Source organism: Zerene cesonia, chromosome 3, assembly GCF_012273895.1.
Source record: "Zerene cesonia ecotype Mississippi chromosome 3, Zerene_cesonia_1.1, whole genome shotgun sequence".
Lineage (NCBI taxonomy): Eukaryota > Metazoa > Arthropoda > Insecta > Lepidoptera > Pieridae > Zerene > Zerene cesonia.
This window is the reverse complement of record NC_052104.1, coordinates 7885668-7906811: the sequence shown is the minus strand read 5'-3', so window position 1 is coordinate 7906811 and position 21144 is coordinate 7885668. Positions and strand designations below refer to the sequence as shown.

General features: G+C 32.3%; 1 protein-coding gene across 1 annotated transcript; it reads right to left on the bottom strand.

Annotated features, from left to right (window-relative positions):
- Nucleotides 1–2240: 2240 nt before the first annotated feature.
- LOC119837567 lies at nt 2241–13797 on the bottom strand. Its single transcript, XM_038363195.1, has 4 exons — nt 13615–13797; nt 4009–4240; nt 3500–3670; nt 2241–3136 (listed from the first exon to the last, which is right to left on the bottom strand). Exons 1-4 carry the CDS (start codon nt 13769–13771, stop codon nt 2857–2859), a joined length of 840 nt encoding a protein of 279 aa, XP_038219123.1. The 5' UTR covers nt 13772–13797; the 3' UTR covers nt 2241–2856.
- Between the last annotated feature and the right edge of the window lie 7347 nt (nt 13798–21144).

Sequence of the window (21144 nt, the reverse complement as noted above, 5' to 3'; positions counted from 1 at the left end):
AGTATGGATAAGGGTAATAATAATAGTAGTATGGGTAGTAATACGGATAGTAAATTATACATTGGATGTTTATCTTGGTGGATCCGTCTCGCCGACTCTTCAAGCAATTTTCTGGCACTGGGTTGCCATTACTTCGAACTTGTTGCAGTAATAATAATATTATAAAGGAAATATTATATAATATGGAACGTGTCGCCATCTGGAATTCGATTTGCTTAGGTTATGTGTTTATTTCACTACACAAAATTTAGTTAAATTAGTCGTTACTGAATTTAGGAAAGAGCAATCGTATTTGCGAGTTAACATCCTAAATTTAGAAGTTGGATAGTTTTTGACTGATTGAATCATATAGAAGCTTAATTAAAAAACGCATTTCGGATATGTGATTACACTTCTCTAAATGCGTTTTACCTAATGCGATCGCATTTAGTTACTTAAACAACTGTTTTAACAGTTATTTTAACTGATTTATTTAAATAAGTTTATACGTGACTTTTACTTTTCCATATTTTTAAAGATTAAGATGCCTGATAGAAAAATTTACGCAGGGTTCGTTAGCTAAGGTTAACGTTAGTTAAACCATATTTTAAGAGTGGAACCTGTTTTCAAACGACTTCAATAAAAAGGGGGAATGAATACCTCCGTATATTTTTGGCTTAGTTACCTCAGAACTTTCTGCTGAGTGAACCGATTATGATGATTCATTTTAATTGCTGTTGCGTCCCATTTAAATTAGGGCCGCGACTTTTTTTTTTGTTAACAATTATTTTATACTTACAATGCAGTTGCGATGTCGTTTAAAATGAAGATTTCTGTTGTTGTTTTAACTACGTGATGATATTGCTACGATAAGAACGATTAAGCATGAAATTAATTTGACGAGTTAAATTTTTTGTATCGGTATATCATCATCATTAATTGATTCTTCGAATAGGGTGAATTGTACTTAGCAGATATGATGACCATAATAGGATAGGATTTATTTGCATCGAGAGTTGAGTTAAATAACGACTAATTGTTTTGAACCATATAAAACCATATAAAGTGAAGTCCCTAGTGGGGTATGGGGCAGATGATATCTATTTCACTGATCGATTTTCTTAATAGACAAGTAGGCGATTAGCCTTCTGTGTCCTGCCAGACCAAGACATTCTTTGTGCCCCATCGGGCCTCAAACCCAGGACTCCGCAATTCTGCGTTCACGCGTTGCTGCTATAATTGCGCTGAAACTGAAAAATATCTCAATTTGTTGGAGAATTCAAAGTTCCCATTTATTCTTTACTCTCAACTCCACTACAATTTTTTACCCCACTGCGACAGAAGGGAAATTTTTTTCGTACGTACTCAGGTATGTACGTGTATATCCTATATTTCTATCTATTGTCCAAACAGCGGGACGGATTTGACAAAGCTGTGTCGTAATCATCAGAATTGTAAGTAGAGACATCGGACAGGTTATTGGATTATAAAAGTGGCGCCCGCGTATAAATCAAAATGTGAGGTGGGCTTAATTGTCATAAAGAGAACATTACAAGAATATAGTAGTAGGGTTTGAGAAAGAAAGACAAAAGACAGAAAGAACCATTTATTTCAAGACACACAAATAATAGCAAAAAAAGACGTTTTAATGCAAATAATTCTTGTTATAAAAGGCAATATTTATTAATGCCAATGCCATATCGAAGTGAGTACAAAAAAATCTATTGAAATCTTTATAGATTGTCATTTTCAAAGACTGACATAAATTACATATCCAGTTGTTTAGCTTCCTCTTGTAACGTTGAGGCAAAAGTGCGAATATTTAATGGTTTTTATAAATTCTTACAAGTATTTGACTTCTAGATCGTATATACTGAGAGTCCTTAAAATATTCAATTTTTTTAAAACATTTCACATTTACAGGGAGTTACGAATCACGTTAAAGAGAAAGAAGTACAGAAGAAGTTTTTCTTAAGTTCTAAAATAACTTATTATAGCTGCGACTTTACAATTTCATAAACAACTTCTCAATACAATACTGAAAATGCAATTTAAGTTATTTCGTATTTTTTAAAGCGAAGCATTTTCGTTTTTTAGCACAGGTTTATTAAACTATAAAATATAAAATTATATAGATAAAAATAAATAAATTAATGAAACTGTTTAAACGATTAGGTGTGTATTAACGTTGAAAATAAATAAATTTATCATATGCATACATTACACCAAATATAAAATTAATATATTGTAATGGTATTTACATAAGTACATCACACATATTTAATATCTAAATTAAGTACGTATTTTATTACCCGCTTAGTATTCTAAAAAATCTATACAATTATTGTTAGTTATACTAGTACTGTATTAGCATAGTATTATGTTATCTGTGGTTATACCAAAATATAATTACTTATTTACACATAAAAATTGCAAATTTTCTTAGAACTAATTACAAATATACATTTTATTGTATTAACTTTACTTTGATTCATTCCTATAACGGTAACGTTATTAAGGCAACATTTAAAATACCTACTGTCTTAGTTCAGTGTTGCCCAAATAAAAAAAGTATTTCACACCACGCGTTGAATGGAAAAACAATAAGTATATTTATTTATTAAGACTAGACTCATGAAATATTTACATTTAACGACCATATTTGGAAATGTATCTTTAAGTTATAACAGTATAAACTTTAAATACACTATCTCTACGGCTACCCGCCTCGTTATCAAATTTTCTATATTCTTTCTAACCTATAGCTTTTTAATTGCCAGATAAGCTTATACACTTTACAAACTTTTAAGAAACATATATATATTTTTTTAAGTTTCCGGCCCAAAAAACATACAAATAATCTGACACTTGTCACATTCAAGGTACAAGCAAGATATTCTGAAGCAACCTAAACGGGGAGGACCTACATAAGGGCCGGCCTATAGGGCAAGTGTACTGTCTAACACACATAGCGAATCTCCTATCACATTCGCATAGTCTCCCAGCGCAGCTATTGATCACCTGGTGACGGTTCTGATAGTTCTCGAGAGCGCAAAGCGGCTCACCGTCATAACAGGTCCAATAGTATGGCTGGAAGTAGACAGTGTAAAATGGACAGTGTATGTTCTCGTAACATTCGTCGTGGAGCCGGCAGCAGCTGGAAGAGGTTTGCGAAGGTTTGAGAGATTATAAAGCATTCTTTATTTAAATGGTAAATGTTACTGGGTAAATTCCCACTTTTAAACTAACTTTCCGCTAGTGGCTCCGTGTGATCAATGTCCCACCCAAATACCCATTGATATGAGGTTTACTCGTGGTAAAAAGTAGTGTCATTCTCTAGGAACAATGTCCCAACAAAAATTATGCTCAGTTGCGACAGATAAGAAAGACACAAACAAAAATAATTTCGCATCTATAATATTAGTCAGGAAGGATAAAAAATCAACCAAATAAAAAAATGTTTTTTTGTATTTATTATTATACAAATATATCCATAAATTTTTGATAACGATACACTTACTTATCAATCCCATCAGCCGGTCGTCCTGAGCCGCCAATCCCACAATAACACCCATAGCCCTTGTATGAGATGGGATTGCATCCCGTGGCACACGTCAGCATGTTGTAGAGGTGGACCACGCCACGCTTGCCACGGTCAGTTTTGTTCATGTATTGTGGTGGCTCTATCACCCTGGAATATGGTGTAAAAGCCTCAACAATTTGTGTCATATTGGATGAATTGTATGTAGAGATAATGGAAACCTGATGACGAAGCGTTGAAGAACATTCATGAATGAATTTGACATTAATGGTTGTGAGTAATAGTAATACTTGTATAGTATTTTATTTATTATCTGTGGTAATATGAAGAAAGAGTCTGAAGACAAAAGATGTCTAATTTTCCGAGGCAGTAGGTGTGTTAATATGCACTATGCATTAATTAGTATTAGAGAACAGTTATCATAAATTTAATTAAATTTTTCAATTAACTATACTTGATTGAGAGATAGACTTATTAACATTACTGACCTGACACCTTTTGAGTAATCAGCCTCCGGCACGGAATACCTGAAGGGGTCATGGGCGAAGCCGACGAGTAAGTTCTTAGTTCTAACGTAATTATATCCTAAGTCGGTTCCTTTGGTTTTTGCTTGACCATGCGTGTTTCTGGGGTTTAAAGTAAACGGCCGAGGCGTGTGGCGGAGCTGGGGGTACCGTGTGTTGTTGTATATGTGTTCGTAGGTGAGGTGCTTCGGCCAAACTGAAATAGAAACTCTTTTATAATTCATTATTTAAAGGTTTATTTTTTTATACATAAAATAATGGTATGGTAATGAGAAATTGAAGTTGATTAATAACTTTAATTTGTACGTTAAAATCGTATCTGAACCGAAGATTTATTGGGTATTTTCTATCGTCATTAAAAATATGGTGCTATGGATATTAATGTTATCTATTTTTATTTCTGATGGTCAATGTAACAATTATAATTATGTATTGTATTACAATCAGATATTTTTATCCTTATACGATAGCATTCAAATAGATAATAATGTATGTTTAGTTACATCACAAAACATTGGGACTATAGAGAACCTATGCACGCAACTCATATTACATTTCACTAGCTGTGTCCCGCAGTTTCACCCGCGTAAGTCCGTATCCCGTAGGAATATCGGGATAAAAAAATCCTATATGTTATTCCAGTTGTCCAGCTGTCTACGTACCAAATTTCATTGTAATCAGTTCATTAGTTTTTGTGTGAAAGAGCAACAAACACACACACATCCTTACAAACTTTCGCATTTATAATATTAGTAGGATAGTAGAATGTACCTAAACGTATTTCATAATTACATTATAAAGTAAAATAACATAGAAATAGAGAATGTCTCATGCATTATATAATTAAATGGCAGATATCATGTATGCAAATAATAGTCTGATGTAACACAACCCATTGAAATTAGTTATGTTTACGCACTAAATAATGTGAACAATGATTTGATTAAAGATTAAAACTCACAATAGGATCGGCCGGCGATGGAAAACGACGGTGAAATGTCGTTTTTGGAATGGCTTCAAACAATGACCTTGACTTATAAGTATAATGGCTGCAGAATGGGAATCATTGTAAATAGGTGAAATTTTTATACATTGATGAAGTTAAAGATTAAAATTGATAAAATTATTAATGATTTTAATAGGCATTTGGATCTTTCTTTATGTTTTTGACATTTTATGGGACTGATGTGTATTAAAAATATACAACATTCAATAATATTTTTATTTCAAAGTGTGTTAATTTATTTGCCTGTTTGTATTTCTTAGACTTCCTTGAGGAGCGGTTTTGGGGTATGATTTTGGTGTCTGGAGAAAGCTAGGAGGATAAAGTATCGCCTGGAAAACTGAGTACAAAATACAGCTCATAGCAATATACAGGACCTAGGAAAAACCCGGCTTCCCCCGGATATCCAAAATCGCTGTCTGTATACCAAATTTCATCAAAATCCGTTCAGTAGTATCAGCGTGATTGACGGTCAAACATCCAAACAAACAAACTATTACATTTATAATATTAGTATGATAGTGTGATAAAAGCTAGATAAGATATTGTAATTTAAAGCAAATTCTAATATGTGGGTACTCAATCGTTTGGTCTATATGCTAAGCTACTGCGAAATATTACTCAGGTTAAATAAGATCTCTCGTGTTAGTTAAACAACTTGCTATTTAAATAATGTAGGGTCATCGTGTTAACTAATAGTTCTATCGAAATTTCGCTATTTGGTCAAGGCGACTATTACAGTAATCTCTAAATACATATTCTCTGCGTGAGATCTTAATATGGTGCTTTGAATGTCCGTGGCATATTATTATAATTTTATTAAGAAATAGTCCTTTTGCATACGTTGTTTATAGTCATAGGTTCGATATGTATAGATCCAGAACAAGGTTGTTATTTTCAATGCAGGTATAGGTCAAATTTCCATGTAAGTATTATATCATACTAATATTATAAATACGAATGTTTGTAAGGATGTGTGTGTGTTTGTTGCTCTTTCGCGCAAAAACTACTGAACCGATTGCAATGAAATTTGGTACGTAGATAGCTGGACAACTGAAAAACATATAGGCAACTTTTTATCCCGATATTCCTACGGGATACTAACTTACGCGAGTAAAATCGCGGCGCGCAGCTAGTTATTCATAAAATGTTTCGCGTTTGTGACTAGTTGCACGGTTTATAATGACATGCTCCATTCTACCACCTTATTGCTTCTGTGATTTAGCTTGTCAGTAGCAAAATTGTTGCAATTAGGGAGATTTGATTTTTGGAGGAGTCTTATTTGCAGGACCTATAAGATAAACGAGCTGCGCCCCGCGGTTTCATCCACGTAAGTTCGTATCCCGTAAGAACATCGGGATAAAAAATTGCCTATGTGTTATTTCAGTTGTCCAGCCATCTCCGTACGAAATTTCATTGCAATCATTACCTATAGCTTATATATAGTTTATTTATTGTGCGTAATGAGCTTACTTGATTAATGTTCATTTATATTTGAAATGTACATGACTACTAGCTGACCCGGCAAATACTATCGTGCCTTACTCTTATCATTGAGGTTGAAAAATAGATTTTGGCCGATTCTCCTACCCGATATTTACACAAAACTTCGCGAGAATCGGTCCAGCAGTTTCAAAGGAGTTGGTAACGAACATTGTTACGCGAGAATTTTATACATTTAGAGATTATTTTTACCTATATATTATTTAATACAAAAATATATGACTTGCATAAAAAAATGTTGCGTTTGCTCGTAAATCTGTAACGTTTTGAGAGCGAACTTGATCGAGCGAGTGAAAGTTTTTTTAGCCGAATTATTCGGATACCACCGGTTGACCGCTAAAGAAAGCGGTTGCGGACTTACGTAACGTTCGTAATTAAGAGTAAGGTATAAAAAATACTTTTTAAAGGTGTCTTCTATCTATATATATTCACTTTAGTGTTTATTTTATTAGAGTCATAGCAACTATTTATTTTTTTGCGAGATTGTCCCGTCCCGACATAACCTCTGCTTACTGGTTCATTATTTAACAATAATTGAAGTTGTTTTAGAAACTGAGGTAAATTGAACAAAATTCAAAAATAAATATTACTAAAATTGCCCAACTGTTTAAAAAACCTAGATGGTACATTATTTTACATTTAATGTTGACAATCCATTTTAATAAAATGAAATTAAATATTTCTTTATTGCTCACATGAAACAATAAAATAAGGAAAACATAAAATATGACGTGTAAAGGGCGGCTTTGTTGCTCAATAGCAATTTCTCCCAAGCAACCCAATTTGTAGAGGCGAAAGTTAAAAGACCGTAGGGTACGCCACAAATCTTCATAGGTTCTTACCATCAGGCAACAAGCTTCTTTACCGATGATACAATAAACTAACCACAGAAGAATGTCCTACACATGCCGAATACATAGTTTTGTTTCTATAAAAGCCATGTTCCTTACACGTGGTTGATAATTCAATCAGTGATGGGAGCTTAACGACAAGAATGTGCGTGTTTGTGTTGTTTTTATGCCCTCCCCCAACACCTGTCGTTAAATTAGTGATTAACACAATGTGTGGAAATAATTGTATTACCATTAACATTAATTATGCATTTGTCTATTATGTAATCACTAGGTGTGCCCCGCAGTTTTACGTAGTACTTGATGTTATATATCCTAAAGCCTTCCTCAATACATGGGCTGTTTAACACTGAAAGAATTTTTCAAATCGGACCAGTAGTTCCTGAGATTAGCGCTTTCAAACTAACAAACAAACTGTTAAGCTTTATAATATTAGCATAGATTTAACTACATATATCAAATTTGTATTACGGTGGAAAGCATATTTTCGGCGAAAGCTCCTTTGTGTTTTATGTTGAAGGTTATGTGTTCTGAGACCAATATTAATACATTGTATGCAATAAGCTATGTGTTTAAATTTTGTGTATTCCCTAGAACGCATTGTTAATTATTTGATTGCCTCGGTGCGACAGTTTTTGACTGTGGAAATAATAATAAAATTTCCATAAATAATAAATAATATCTTTAAAAAAAACCGAAAGAAAGCTGCAATTTTGTTAAATTCACTGAAGACTAAAAGTTGATGTATGTTGAAAACACATTTTTAGGTGACTTTATGGCTTCACAAATCCTAGTTTTTTTTGTGTGATACACTATCACGACTAAAACGAATCTATTAACACTACCCACATAAAAATCCAATAGGCCGTTTAGGCTCTAGGGCGTGCCATAGAAATACACATACACTCAAAACAATACCCTCCTATCGCAATCGGGTAAAACAATCATAATTTTGGTGATAAAAGATGATATTCATACAAACGTGTTTACATGATAGTCATATACGACAGTGAAAGTGTAGCATAATTGCGAAATTCTAGCGAGAAACGCTGTGAAAGGTGGCTAGTATGTTACAAGTAGAAATTAATATTATGGTAATCAAGAGTAAGTTATATATAAGATATTGGCGGTCGACCTGGCTTCGCCTTTGGTACGTTTTTTCTCGCTAAGAACCTTCCTGTTGCCGTAACAAAAACGTAAAAAATAGCTGAATTAGCCGAGCCACTCCCGATTAATTTTTATTTATATAAATATATACACCATCTTCATGCTTCCCTTTCTTGTTTAAAGAAAATACAAGAAATAAAAATGGCTTTCATAACAATGGATATACATAAGCATCACACAAGCTGGTGCCGACGTTTCATTCGAGGATCTTACAAATAGTACGCTGTCGCACCAACATATTACATATAAATTTAATTTTTCTAGTGTCCTTTCCTCAAATTAATGATGCATTTGTATCTTAGCCCCTAAATTTTACGTATTTAGTGCGTGCAATATTCTTAAAAACAATTCGTTATGGTAATACATTTAGTTCCATCCAATATCTCACAACACGTACTTACTTTTGGATTCCTGACGATAATATTCCGAAAACGTAGTAATGAATCACTTTGAAGTCTATCGCTTGAAGGTAATAAACTAATGAAGCTACAATACAAAATTGCCTTAAGGAATTTACGTTGCGAAAATCCAGTATACAATAACGTCAACATCAATTCACAAGGTGTATAATTTAATCAGTTAGATTGGTTTAACATACAATTATTTAAACACCTACATGGTAGCAAATTTAATCTACTTGAAATTTCTTAACGAAGCTGTAACTTTTCGAAGAATCGAAAAATGACTGTAATGGCTTGTTTAGGTAATGACAGAGGTGTATTCCTTGAAGAGATCTTTGGAAAAGCTTTGGTTGTATTGTAATTTTGTTTATATAAATAAAGATTGAAGTAATTAAATAGGCCCACTTAAAGAATAATAAAATAAATAAGTGGCAGTTTATTAATTCACTGAATTAATAAAGAGTACGGAAACTACCTTAAATCGTCCATAATATTAATAAATCAGTTTTCCTCATAGATTCCAAAACGTGTGTAGTATATAACGCAAGTTAGGTTATTTCATTTACGGTATCTAGTAGAAGGAACTGTCTGGTTAATATAATTTAAAATACCTTAATGCGCTCCTGCAGTGATTCTTCAAGACCTTGATAATTTTCTGTTCCTGTCTGAACATATAAGGAATCGTAATAATGGTGATGCGAATCCTGCTTTTAAAAGAACTTTCACCATTTTAAATTAAATGACTGTACGATTTACAACCGGTGTAAAATTATTTCATGATATGTTTAACATTTTTCGAAGGTATGTCCCATTTTGGTCGTGTTATAGATTTTTACTACTTACATAAAATCCTACTAATATTATAAAAAAGTAAGAAAAAATAAGAAATTAAAAAAATAAGAAAGTTTGTAGGGATGTGTGTGTGTTTGTTGCTCTTTAACGGAAAAACTACTCAACCGATTACAATGTAATTTGGTACGTAGACTGCTGGACAACTGGAATAACATATAGGTAATTTTTATCCCGATATTCCTACGGGATACGAACTTACGCGGGTGAAACCGCGGGGCGCAGCTAGTTCACTATATAATTGCTACAGAATATAGCGTGTTGATCTTTCATGGTTTAATATGACTTTATTTAATGATATAGTAGTAATAATGAAGAGTTTAACGGTGAATCAAGTCGTAGTGTGTTATTATCTATTGTATCAGAGGACAGGATCACTACTAGTATTTATAATAAGGTGCATGATTAATTGATATATTTATAGTAACATTCGAATGGTGTGTTAGAATTAAATAACTTACATAACCATTTTTGGTACTGAATAAAATTTAGTTTTATTACCTGTTTAGACGAAAAATACGTGAATTGATGAATATTTGTATAATGAATAACAAGCTAATTCAAGGTGTTAAACTCTCTTCAATAATCGACACTAACTCAGCTAACATAAAGATTTGGCTTTCTAGTCAATCATTATGCTAATCAACTACTCTTTATAATCGTATTGGTACACATCATGTTCTACTATACAGTTAAAGACTTATTTGAAAAATTTTATTGGTCAAGAAAGACAACTAGTGTGGGTCGCGATGCTCCACCGATTCTCATGAACTAAATCAAACAGATTATCTATTGTGTGTGTGTGTGTGTGTGTGTGTTTGTGTGTTTTAGTGCATCTGTTTCTATACGATCTTGGTTCGGTAGATAGTTGAAACGCACCCAATAGCTAACTTCGTAGCGATTGAATCTTTTCGAAGCTATAGCAAATATAATGTTATAGATGGAGCATACGAATTGGGCCAGCTCGCACAGGGGAAGTACCACACCCCCACAGAAAACCGGCGTGAAATAATAGCTTGCTATTGTGTTTCGTACGGTGAGTGGGGGAGCCGGAGGCCTATCCTAGCCCTTCCCAGTCCATTCCTTCTTTCCAGTCATCAATCCTTTCCTTATCCCTTATCCCTTAAAAGCATTTTCAGAGGTCTAAGCCTCTGCTAATGTTCATGGGCGGTGGTGATCGTTTACCATCAGGCGAACCACCAGCTCAGTTGCCCGCTATGACATAAAAAAAAGCCTAGTCGTATTCTCATACATAATTTTTGTTACATTAATAGGTACGCATGAAGTGGCCATGACTGTTGATATCTATAACAAAACCAAATAGAAAAATTAAATTAAGTAACCTGGTAGGTATTCCCAGTTACCATAGTTATTTTATAACAAGTATTTTTGTGTACATTTCCACATTTCTATCGCCCTTCTAATGTCTTAAGAAATAACGATTACAATATAAAAAGTTATATAAGCTTACGTTCTACTTTACAAGTCATTTCTATAGTTTAATCTTTACTCATTTACAAAGATTAATTGTACATTCAAAACACCATTGTGATGGTCATTTGTGTTGCATTATTAATTACAAGAATTAAGCCTTGAAAATATATATAATGTATATACTGTAATTATCTATGGATGTACACATAATTTATTGATATCCATTCTTCTTATTATTTCAATATTTTTTTCCACAGTTTCAACACAGATTACAAAATATAGTTATGTATATAAACTATATGTATGTTTATAAACTATAGGCTATAATTTACCTGTTTATTTCGTACTTTAACTGATAAACGCGTGAACAGTTTTTGATGCGGTCATAGAAAGCGAGTCTAATTGAGATGGTTAAATTACGTATTAGCAATAGTTGAATATCCAATCAGTGTCAGGGTTAACATTTCTCAATACATCAGAACAATGATTCTAATACATTATATAAAGGTTTATAAAAAGTAATTTATTATAAATGATAGTTCATTCATTGTGTAAGCAAGTCTATAAAGTTCAATGTTGTTGTTAAATGATACACGATACTAGGCTATTGTCTGTATAATTACAGGTTAGGTGTTTTTGCTAACGTGACATCCTAATAATTATAGTGTTAGGTTGCAGTTGCAGCACTGGGTGGTAATCATCATGGTTCATCCGCTTTGTAGTGTTAGTGAATGTAGAATGTCGAAATTAATGTTTGTCAAATAAGGTTAAACTTAGAATTTTTTTTTATTTACATGTTCTGACTGTTTCAAACAGCCAGTCAGCTAGTGGTATGCATAAACTTGTTAAATCATTATGTACCATAGACAATAGCTACAGGGCTATTTAGTATTTTACCAAAAGTAGATTATCGTTACTATAGGTAATTATTTATTAAAGGCCTAATTATTTATTAAACAATGAAACGGCCTTCAAATTTTCAGAATTAGACCAAATTTAAATGGGGTTAGATGGACAGCATGGGAGGCACCAGCTTTCAAATATAAAAAGAATCATAAAAGCCGGTTCACTCAGTAAAAAGCTATGACGTAATAAACAAAAAAAACATACTGTCGATATGATAACCTCCTCTTTATTAAGTCGGTTGAAAACAGAGTTTGTTTGTGTGAGCGCTATTCTCAGGAACCAATGGACTGATTTCAAAAAAATTTTCACCGTTATGTATGTATGTGATCCCTGAGCGTTCAGGCTATGTAATACGTACAACGGGCGAAGACGGGCCGGCCGCTAGTATAACAATTAAACAAATAATTTAATCAGTTTATTATATTTTGTTTGTTTTTGTTTATTTAATAGATTACACTTATCTGTGATGAAATGGAGATTTGACAAGGGTAGTCAAGAGATATAATATCTAAATAAAAAATGTATATTAAATACGCAAGGTCTTTTTTATGCAAACAGTAAAATATGATTTTAATTCATTATCGTATGCACGTAATGTATTCTCTCGTATAAATTAAAATGCAATTGATGTTTATTTACTAAGCACGTATTGCAAGGAAATGCGACAGTTCAAGTTTATTGCCAAGTCAGTACATCGAAGCATTAAGAGTACTGTGCATAACTAGGACATTGATTTCATCAGAATAAATTTAAATATAAAAATAATACATATCAATATTATCTTAAATCTTAATTATTGATATTCATTTTCATTATCAATAAATAGTTGGGCCGTAAAAAAAAATTATAAATACGAAAGTGTGTGTTTGTTACTCTTTCACGCAAAAACTACTGAACCGATTAGAATGAAATTTGGTACGTAGATAACTGGACAACTGGAATAACATATAGGCAACTTTATATCCCGATATTCCTACGGGATGCGGACTTACGCGGGTGAAACCGCGGGGCGCATGTCTGTTTTTCACGCCTAAACCATTAAACCTACTAGCATAAAATTTGGAATAGGGAGTTTGTAACCTGAGAAAGGGCATAGGATAGGTTATATTCTGAAAATCCGACGGGATTGGTCCTTATACTAGTTTTCCTATGACTACGCGGGCGAAACCACGGGCTCAAAGCTAATGCTTTATATAATCGATATATCATGGTGATTAAATTTCACTTGTCCATTACTTTTTATAGAACAAGTTTGAATAAACCAGCTCGGTTTAACTTTTGTGGTATTTGGAAAGTTTAAAAAAAGTATCTTAAAATTGTCAACACATTTAAAATTGGCTAAGCAATTTCCATATATTTCATATATAGTTATAAATACATTGTTTTTGGTTGTTACTCGTTCTATATTATATGTATGAAAAATTAAGTAAAAATATTATTTTCTTTTATAACTCACCTGATTGACTGAGCGTGGATGGCACTAAAATAAAATATATGGCTAAACCCGCATAAAATTTTTTGAAGGTGGTATTTGTACACTTTCTAATAATATTATTAATAACACAACTTATATCTATCACAGAGAATTCCATCACAGCAGGAAGCAAAACCATGTTAAAATCACTAATTTTTTTTGTAATAATTTTGAACCTATTACAACATTTTTTATAAAGGTTACATGAATTTTTTACTTATTTTGTTTAAACACATTTAACCTTAATTTAATTGATATTAAAAAATAGACGTTTCAATTATAGAAAAAAGCAGCTGATTGCTAATAAAACAAAATTGGCGCCAAAAGCGTGCTTGCAATGCGCATGCGCGGCGCGAACGTGCGTATTGAATCGTTAAGCGCAGATCTCTGTCCATACAGCCATCAGATAACCGAGAGTGATTTTTTTGGTGCTTGTTTACGATAACATCTTGATATTATTGCATACAAATACAATTAATTTTTAAGCGGTTCAGTTTTATTATATATTTATAGGTCTAATACTGCCATTTTATTATTCGTAATATACGTATTTGGTAAAATATGCAATCCATATAGTATGTAGTATGTAATTAATATAAAACAGGTGCTTATTAATTTTTACTAGTAAGTTAAGAGAAGCACACATCATTAAGCACACATCATAATACCTAGGACTAAGTGAAATATTGTATGCCATATCATCTTTTTTAATATTTTGCTTATTTCACTTTAATAGCAATGCTATTTCGAAGCATATCGTAAAAATCAGTAAAAGTGACGTAATTTATTCACGCACCTGATGTAGATGAAAAGTAAATTTTATAGTATTTTCTTGTGTTTGGTTTCACGCGAGTATTATACATTTAGAAATTAAAAACTTTTCAACGGATTTCAAACGCGATTTATTCATTATATTATTAACCCGACGTTTCGAACACTTTACAGCGAGCGTGGTCACGGGGAGACTGGTCTCCCCGTCGGGTTAATAATATAATGAATAAATCGCGTTTGAAATCCGTTGAAAAGTTTTTAATTTCTAAGTAAATTTTATGTTCCATTCGTTTGAAATAACTTAATCAATAAAAAGGTATGTCGGTTTCAATGTCATAAAAATAATATTGAATATATCCTCGTGAAAAATGGAATAGGATAATGTCACATGTATTTAAATAATTGTCACAATTAAATTGCTATGGAAAATTATGAAAATAAAGATTAATTTTCATACTTTAAAATTCTAAATAATGTCACTTTACATTTTAATTTTTTTTTGGTCGAAAGTATTTTTATGTAGAACCAGTGATGAGAAAAACGGAGAGTGCCGTTAAAAAATGTGGTGTTTTAAATTAAATTAAATAATCCAAGGTTAAATACGCATCGGTTATTAGTATTTTTATATTCATTAAGGGAATTATGACTAACGTATACTTACTTACGTGTATAAATGCAGTTTTCATTCCGTTTTTATAAATTGTGAGAAATACAGTTTAATTCCTCTACAATTTCATAGGTAAAATTTTAAGAGCTCGTCGTAATTCAATAATCGTTAATTGTTTACCGATAACAAAATAATCATCGTAAACGTTTCTAAACGATTGTCGCGCCATGTTTGGTACTTAATTCGAAATTCAATTTTTTTTTAACAAAGTTGCCAGAGATAAACTAAATTAACCCAGAAAATGTTTCTATTTTTGTTTGTTATAATATTATTCACGGGAGAAATGCTATATGCTTCTACCGATACAAATTCTACTAATGAGAAAAACAATGACAGTACCACGACGAAAAGTACTACAGAAAAGAAAATCCAAATATGTCCACCGGTGTGCATCTTTTATCCTTTATTCTATCCAACGTATTATTTTTATCCTTATTATGTTCCATCAATTTTAGTTCTAGGATGACCAGAAATAAAAAATAATACCCACATTTTGTTTTTAATTTAATTTAACGACGCAAAAATCTTGCTGAATTGATTTATGGTTTTAGATATTACATAATGAATTATAAAATAAGTACATACTACCTTCTACTTGGCCATTAATTTAAATAAAAAATATATAAAAATGTTTTATTTTATCAGAAATGTTAAACAGACGCTTAAATTATGGTTACTGCTATTTAAGAAAAATAAATTATTTTGTAAGGGCCTTCTTATCATCATCAAAATATATGTATTCTGTATTTTAACAAAAATAATACTGCTATAGAAATTCTACATTCCATAGGTGATTTGGGCACAATTTCGTTTTATTATCTGTCTATGTGATTGCTGTAACGATTTTGCGTGGTTTCTTATACAGGGACATTGTATTACATCCGAGTAGTTTTATATATGTATTATACATTCAAACCTTCCTCTTGAATCACTCAATTTATTAAAGAAAACCCCATCAAAATCCGTTGCGTAGTTTTAAAGATAGCATAGGGACATAGGGACATAGGGACATAGGGACATAGGGACATAGGGATAGAGAAAGTGACTTTGTTTTTTACTATGTAGTGATTTAGTGGTGGTGCTTTATTTATGAAATAACGAATAATATGTTTCTTATCATAAGGGTGAAAGATACAAGCTGCGATATAGTAAGCCTAGAAAGAAAAGTTATTAAATCGACTCTTTGTGGCTTCCAAAACTCTCTAATATTTCAAAATAAAATTTCAAATAGCTTTACAGACACGTCTGGAAAGTTGTGGGGAGGAAATATCTGTCAATTTTAATTGAAATTTTAAAATTCGGTTATGCGAAGTGCAAAAAAAAAAAAATTTTAAAGTAGCTGCCCATACAAAATTGATTTACGTTATAGAGAAAAGCTATAATTATAGCTCTAAAGATTTTCCATTTACTCTAGAAATAGAAAATAAAGACCAAGTACTTCGTAAGCATTGTTCTTAATAACAATAAAAGGCGTTTAATATTTATGAACTGGTCTCTCTCTCAATTATTATAATATCTCAAGATTAATATTTTCTTTGTACTACAATATAAGAGTTAAAGAATTAATTGCTACTTACTGTAACCCGCGTATTCGCTTGGTACCCTGGCAAAAAGTTGCATATGTGCTTATCCAGACCATAATGTATAATCTATCCCCTATTTTCATACAGATACGATAAGCTGTTTTCTCGTGAAAGAATAACAAACATCCATACATCTATACATACTTACAAACTTGCGTGTTTTTGATATAAGTACTTTCTTTTAAAATTATGCTCCTTTTTATTTTAAGACTAAATTGCTAGTTTTCCTACGTGGCTTTCCGTACACTTAAGGGTTTTTCCGTCTATTTTGCCTATTTCGATTCTTTCAAGTATTTTTTGCAGCGAAAAGTACTGGCAAGTCACACTTTAGGCCTTTCTGTAGGTCTAAATTCAGTAGTATAACTAGGTAGGTATATAGACCAATTGATATATATTAAGAAATCGTTTTTTATTTGTTACAATAAACATGTACTCCCAATATCTATGTTTGTTTTTCTAATTTTGAGTTATCATAATTAAGTAAGTAGTTTGTATTTTACTTTCATACCCTACGTAGTTTGTATTTTACTTTCATACCCTGCTAAATGTTCAACATTTAAAGTTCCAGATGATTCTTGTATTGGTTCTCATTCAAACAATATACGCATATCATCGCAATTGGGGTCCAATACTTGCGCCTTTTACACCAGGCCTCGTTCCCATTGATACAGAATGTGTTGGAAACCGCCCGTGCCTTGAAATACCTTCGAGAAAGATCTGCAAGGAGAAGCTATCTCAGCCCCTCATGCCCTGGTTACCAATACCTTGGTGGTATTTCTTTTGCCAAATAATTACGGGACCCAGAACCGGTTTTCCATTGAGAACAACTTCCAGCACTATACATTCGTATTTCAGGAAGACTTTAGAAGAATTGGTCGAGTTTAAGAAGAAAAAAAAAATAGAAGATTTTCAAAGAACTGGCAGAGTTTAAAATAAATTTATAGAGTAATGAGGCACAATTATCGGTATTTTTGAATTAAAATGCGAGTCATCATTTTTTTTATCATGACTCAGCATAACATCAATATTCAAGATGTATATTTATATTTTGGTTTTAATTTAAGCCTCGTTTAAATAGACTAATAGATTAGTAATTCTATTGGAAAGCGTAGGTTTGATAACATTATTGTGGATAATGTATTTGCTAATTCTAAATCTCTATACATTTAAAAAATTGTTCATTACGATGTTTATAGAACAAAAAATCCAGTGTACGTAGGAACATATGTAAGTCTCATAAAGGCGGGTACAGACTGCTGCAACGCAACATACAATGCAACACGAAACGAGCATTGCATCAGTGTAGACGCGGGGCGCGCACAACGTGCGCACGAACCGCGCATGTACCTACTCACATCTGTTTCCGAGATGCGCGCGAACGGATCGCTCAGTCTGCAAAAGAACACGCAAAGGAATGGATCGTGACGACCAATTGCGGGCTCTGATGATAGTCAGTGCTTCATTATTAATAGTGAATCATGTGATAAAACGCAGAAGACATCGACGACTTCAATTAATTGAAGCACTTTTTCTTCACTCCACGTAAATGTAACCGTCTCCTCCGCCGCAGCAGCGTCGTCTTGTTCCATGTTCGCGCGCGTCTAGTCGTACACACCACACAACCTGTCCACATTGACGCTCCGCGCCTCTTTGTGTTCGGGGAAAAAACCGACAAATTTCGGGTCGCTACGCGCAAGAGTTGCAACAATCTGTTCGTGCGCGTAGTAGACGCGGTTCGTGCGCGCAAGGCGTCTACACTATAGGAATTCTGTTACTTTACATGATACATTGCAGCAATGTGGACGTCAAATTCTTGCATTGCATGTTGCATTACATGTTACTTTGCACCAATGTGTACCCGGCTTAAGAATTGGAGAAACGCTCAAATGTCTTAAATCGAGCTTTGCACATTTAAAAAAAAAGGTGTCTGTGCGATTAACACACGATAAAAGTGAAACCTCACTAAATAGTAGTATGTACTATATTTCTGTCTCATTCTTTGCCGGCTTCATTCTACACATTTTTGTATTTGTGTCTCTTACCTGTCGTTTTTTCCGTTGCATCAGATTTGAAATCACAACGATTCTAAAGAGGTTTCACTTCAATATTTTTAATCTCTTCCAATGTATAATAAACGTTCCGAATGTACTTTTAATTGTTACTGAAACACAATTAAAAGTTGGTGAGTTAAATATTTATATTCCGTCTCTTATTCTTAATGTTATATACCTTTGTTAACTTCATATACTTATTTTAACAAATGGTTAAATAACCGAACATACTTTAGGTTCTAATTAAGATTTGAAAGTTTGCATACCACTTTTGTTTAATTTTTTAATTTGAATCTTAGCGAATTATTATAAATACTAATGATGTACTGTTGATTTGTTTCCCAATGTTTGTATGAAAATAATAACATACAATTAATAAATACTAATGGATTTTACTGCATACTTTACATACATACTTTTAAGGTTGTGTTGTCTGGTGCAATAAAATACACTGAAGTGTCCAATGTATTTTCATACACCTATTTTTTCAATGGCATTAGTATTATAAAATAATGGACTGCTTCGCGTTTTCTCTATGTACTCTATGTTCAAATTTTCTTCCCAATCCATTATAGGTCCAATAAGATAGCCGTGAAGAAAAGACGGATATATAGAATTATTTTCGTATTTGTAATATTAGCAGGGATTGAAGTGACTTTTTTTGTACTGTTAAAAATGCCACAAACCCGATCTATGAAGGACTGCAACATGAGTAACCCGAATGAATATACGAAACTGCTGATGGCAAATCAATAATTACGCGCCTATAAGAAAAATATAGTTAATGTCATTTTTATTCATCGCTTTGATGATATCTAATTTTTTAGTAAATAAATTTAATTGACCATGTTTTCATAAATATTTCAACGAATTCATGAAAGTCGTAACACGTGTTTTTCTATAAATTCAAGAGTAATAAAAAATGTAATAAAATTTTATAAATAGCAGCGCCTGATAATAAATGTTTCAGTGTATTGAGAGCGGTTGAAAATGCAATTTGCCAGTTAAATTCATTGTTTATATTCACGATAAACTAAAACTAGCTTCTGTTATTAAGGAGCAATATTATTTTCGACTGATTTAAAAAAAGGAGATTTCAGTCGACTGTATTAGCATAGCATTCGTCATAACAATGTTAACGGCCATTTTAATAATGGTTTTTAATTTTTATGCCTATTTCATTAATAAACGCTTGATAAAAAACTTGTAAATGTTATCCTATCAATAATCAATAATTACATGAAGAATGTACATTCAGGTAGGTATGGTTATATTTTCTACTTATAAAATCTTATTGTATAATATATTTTGTTATTGGCGAAGGTATTATTTTAAATTATTCTTCAGTTTATTGGGTGTGATTTGGGATTCCATTTTTATGATTCCTATGCAATATTTGCACAGCTAACGTATATGTTACTAGTGCTTCTAGCTACACAAACGAAAGTGTTGGTTTGGTGTTGGTGGATGATTTAACAGGAGATAAAAGTTTGTGCGATGAAAATTTATTTTGCTACGGGCAACAGCTATATAATATAGTTTCAATTAAACGAGTCTATATTATAATATCACTATTCAGTATGTGTTTTTATTTAATTACTCGTATGTAAAAAAATCTTATTGCTTATTTATGCTTATTTATATCATTAATTTTTCGAGATAGTCAGAATTTGAGAGGTGGGACTATGTTATAAAAACTTCGAACTGGTATGCTCTTAAGCTGGTTGATATTCGTATCTATTTTTGCAGGTTCTAATACTTTTATCATGTCTACACGTCACAATGCCTCGTCGGATGTATGCTAACAAATTAGTTTCACCACGTTTCACCGCACATCCGAGACCATCCATTTTTCCAGATTTACAAGGATACTCTCAACCTAACCTCAAAGTACCGAATAAAGAGTTTTGCACCTTCATGGCATCGAATAGCGCGGGAAAATCCTTAGTGTTGCCATGGTGGTATTATTATTGCCAGGATTTAAGGGAGCAAGAAGAGAAAAGAATTTATCCAAATAATATTTACTTACCTCTATACAGCGCTATTGTAGAAAAAGTTCAGTGGTACAGGAGAAACGGTATTTTTGAACCGTCTAAGAAAAATCCTGTCCGTAAAATTCGGGTGTAGTTTTCAAAGTACTTGAGTAGTTTGATATTCAATTATTTATATATTTTCATGAGATGTTAATAAAGACCTGTTTTATTTTGGTAGTTTTTATTTTATTCCGAAAAAAACTATGTGCAAGAGCCAACTTTCAAGTTATAAATATTTAATCAGGCGATTCTTTTTGTTTGGTAAAATGGGAAAGAATAATAAACGTGAAGGTGAGCCAAAATCTCAATCTTTCCATTTCTAAACGAAGCTTTGTTTTCGCTATGGAAAATTTACTAACAAAATAATATAGTGATATGTTCACTGTTCATACTCACATAGAAATTCT